The 3,714-nt window shown below is 42.2% G+C and overlaps 1 protein-coding gene across 1 annotated transcript; it reads right to left on the bottom strand.

The window, feature by feature from the left end:
- Positions 1-979, bottom strand: cdkn1ca (cyclin dependent kinase inhibitor 1Ca). Its single transcript, XM_080885675.1, has 2 exons — positions 544-979; positions 1-450 (listed from the first exon to the last, which is right to left on the bottom strand). Exons 1-2 carry the CDS (start codon positions 908-910, stop codon positions 347-349), a joined length of 471 nt encoding a protein of 156 aa, XP_080741801.1. The 5' UTR covers positions 911-979; the 3' UTR covers positions 1-346.
- Positions 980-3,714: the final 2,735 nt, after the last annotated feature.

The raw sequence follows: 3,714 nt of genomic DNA, 5'->3' as shown, positions 1-3,714 counted from the left end.
GATCAATAATCACAGTTTATTAAAACTGTAATATGCACAGAAATGTGCTACATATTCATTTTATATAACAATAATGACCTAACAAAATAGTGCTTTTTTTAGAACAAGTTAGATTAGCAGCACGAGTGTATAACAGATTTTTTTAAATGCCAGTGAAGAACATTCATAACATCCATAAATAGAATAAATATTCTAATAAGAGATGCAATCTAAAAAAACAAACAAAAAAACTGCTAAAGAAAAAAAAAGAATAAATAAAATCCACCAACATACAATAAAATAAAATAAAATAATTTGTTGTGGGGATCAAGTCCATGAAAACAAATAGTCATTTTCAGCTGCATGTTCATCTTAAAGTCTTGCGCAGAGCTGCTTCATTAGAACCGACGTGAAAATGATTCGGGATGCTCTTGGCTCTTGTTGTTGTCCTCCTTCTCTTTGCGAAATAATCTGAAAATCGGAGCGCGAGATTGGTCAATATCTTGGCATTACATTTGTCGATAAGCCAACAAACAAAAGCCAACGGGACTCATTTTCCTGTACCTGTGATCCGTGCATTGTCTTTGAGACTGGCTGCCGGTTTGGAGAGCCTGTGGAGCATCTCTTCAGTGGGACTCTTGCGCTTGTTGGTGATGTTGGAGCAGTTCTCCTGGTCGGTCCCTGCGCCGTCTTCGCCGTCGCTCGGCCTGTCCCCACCTGAACGGTGGGCAGCGTCCTTCGGCCGTGCGGCTTCCTCCCACTGAAACCGGCCGGGCAGCGGGGTTTCACACTCGAAGTTAAAATTCCAGCGCCGCCTGTCCTGCTCAATGATCTCCTTAAGCTTCAGCTTCAAGTCCCGGCGCAGCTGGCTGTGGTCCACCGGGCCAAACAAGCTCCTGCAAACAGACTCCCTGCGCCTGGTGGGCTCCATCCTTCAAATGGTTAAGTTTTTGGTGGAGATAGTGGTGGTGCACTCTGCTCTGCTCGATACTTGACTGCAGGTTGATTTAAAGGCTGCAGGGCGCAAAACTTTTTTGTTTGTACACAATGACAAGACTTCTGATTGGCTGTTGGAGAGGGACAGCTGTGGTGTGGGGGTTGCTGGTGGTGATCCAATCATTGTGTGACGAACTCAGCTGAAACACTGGATAAAAGCTCCTGATTGTGTTTGTTAGTCTGTCCTGTCTAGTGGTCACAGAAGAATTTCTTCTTACTCAGCATAATCCAGTTCAGTTATGTTTTATTTATTTTGAATCACAACAAAAGTTACCTCAACGCACTTTAAATTTTAAGGTAAAGACCTCACAATAAAACAGAGAAAAGCCTAACCATCAGATGACCCCCTATGAAAAAGCACTTGGTGACAGGAAAAACTCCCTTTTAACAGCAAGAAACCTGCAGCAGATCCAGGCTCAGGAAACCGATCATACTGTGGAAGAGAACAACAATAAATTTATTAAAATATGAGACCTCTTGCCTCAGTGAGATTTACCTACCTTTATACATGTGAAATAAAATTTTTTAAAATTAATAATAACTAGTGATTAAATGCAAACTGGTGTATAAACACATAGAGACTGAAGAAAAACACTCAGTGAATCACAGGAAGTCTCCAGCAGCCTACACCTATTTTAGTGTAACTAAGACATTGAGGATCACCTTAGCCAGTCTGATCTATAAGCTTTATAAATAAAAAATATTAAAAATTAAAAGAAGAAAAGCTTAGAGCTTAATCTTAAAAGTAGAGAGGGTGTCTGTCTCCCAAATCCAAACTGGGAGCTGGCTCCAATGAGGGGGGGCAAGCTGAAGTCTCTGCCTCAAGTTCTACTTTTAAATACCCTAGGATGCCCCAGCATGAATGCACACAAGCACATTTATAACCCATGCATGGCTGCAAACTGTCAAGAAGTACAAACCAACACTAAATTGTTTGCAATTATTTCTGTTTATAAAATGTTTTTGTTTGTCACACCAGATGGCAAAATGCAGTTCAGTCCCCACGAGCTGTGATTAAGTGGTCTGTGAAGCTAAGTTGGGAGACTAGCTTGAAGGAGATTTTAAATTTAAATCAGGTACGGTTTTGCTTTTTTGCAGGCCTATTCTAAGACTGAATGTAAAAAGATGGCGGTAGCCACATGTTTGGTGACAAGGAGCACACAATAAAACAATAAAACACTCAGCCTCAAGCTGAGTGTTTTATTGTCGGTATCTTGATGTCTTGAAAGCAGAACTGATGAGTTGGGGGTTGATCTGACAGTGAAACCTCATGTTAGTAACAAGCTTGGCCTACCGTGAATTACACCCTGCCATCCTTCGTCAAAAAAGAGAACATTATCTTGTTATTTCTTTAGCTGACATTGGAAAAACAGGAACTTTTCTCTCATGTAATTGTTTATCTAATAGTTAATTACTTTAGTGTAGTATGAATGGCTGTGGGGGGGGGGGGGGGGGGGGGGGGTAGTGAGGGGCAGTCTTTATCAATTGGAAACGTTGGAAAACTTATACAAATACAGTTACATTTCTGAAAACTATGCACTCCTTCACATTTTCTGAAGCTGTCCAGGGGACTGGATTAGAGTCTTTGCTAAACTGGGGGCAGCATTCTGGCTCCCAGGCCTTGTATTTGACCCCCCTGCCTGGGGCTCTGCTTTTCTCATGGACATTATCTATTCTGCTTTCCTGGGTGTTCAGCTAGTCTGTTCTTTACATCACTTTCACTTTCCCAGTACTGACATCACTGCCTGCCTCCTCCCCGTCTCCGCCTCATCCGAGTTGGTCAGAGCTACATCAATCTTCAGCTTCCAGCTTCATCTTCACCACCACCAGTGTCTAGACTCGGAAGAGTCCTGTCCTAAATCCTATCACCACTGGGATTCTGTTCTTCCATGATGGATTATCAGAGTCTGATCACTAAATGTGTTAATTTATTTCTTTTTCTCAATAAATCATGTCCAGTTCTTCCGAATGATCTCTCCTCATTGAACCTCTTTCAGAAGCCTGAGGAGGCACTTCTGTTTTGGCTTTACTTTTCAGAAAATGGAGCCCATGCTCATTTTTAATATGCAACCTGTACTTGAGTTAGTTGTATTGCATTAGTTGTATTTTGGTGAGAAATCTTCACAAATACACTTCAAGTGGACCAGTAAGAGAGGACCACACATGTAATTTCCTGTTCACTCAGGAACTCTGCTAGAGAAACTGTGGGTAATGGACCTTGCACTGCAAGATCAGAATAGTAATGATAAAGAAGGAACGATTCGCACTCCTCATATGACTTTTCCCGATCAGTCTGGTGACCTTTGAGCCCCTCTTCTCTAAACTTGAGTCTGCCACTGACCGGTAGGCATTTTGAGTTACACCTCTGATAAACTGAAGCAAGTGAGCACAATACAGAGCACCAAAATGAAGGAAATACACTGAACCTTCGTGTCCATTCGTTTTATATACAACACACACCATTCACTGACCATGTCAAACATGTGGAAAGTTTCCATATGGAAATGTTAAGCCTATAATTCTTAAGCTGTCCAAGAACATTGCCCTGCAGTGTAGAGAAACTAGACACAAGGCTGTTCCATTTTGCAAGTAAAGGTGTGGTCCAGATGAGGGTGATGTGCAACGGCTGACCAACATGCAAAGTGATGGTGCACGCCAGTGTCTGGGATTGGCTGGAGGGAGGGCCCCACCTTTGCGCTACTTCCTAATAGCCCAGGAGGTTCACCTGAGGCTTGTGGA

Source organism: Rhamphochromis sp. 'chilingali' (assembly GCF_963969265.1).
Source record: "Rhamphochromis sp. 'chilingali' genome assembly, chromosome: 6".
Lineage (NCBI taxonomy): Eukaryota > Metazoa > Chordata > Actinopteri > Cichliformes > Cichlidae > Rhamphochromis > Rhamphochromis sp. 'chilingali'.
This window is presented reverse-complemented; position numbering and strand designations above follow the sequence as displayed.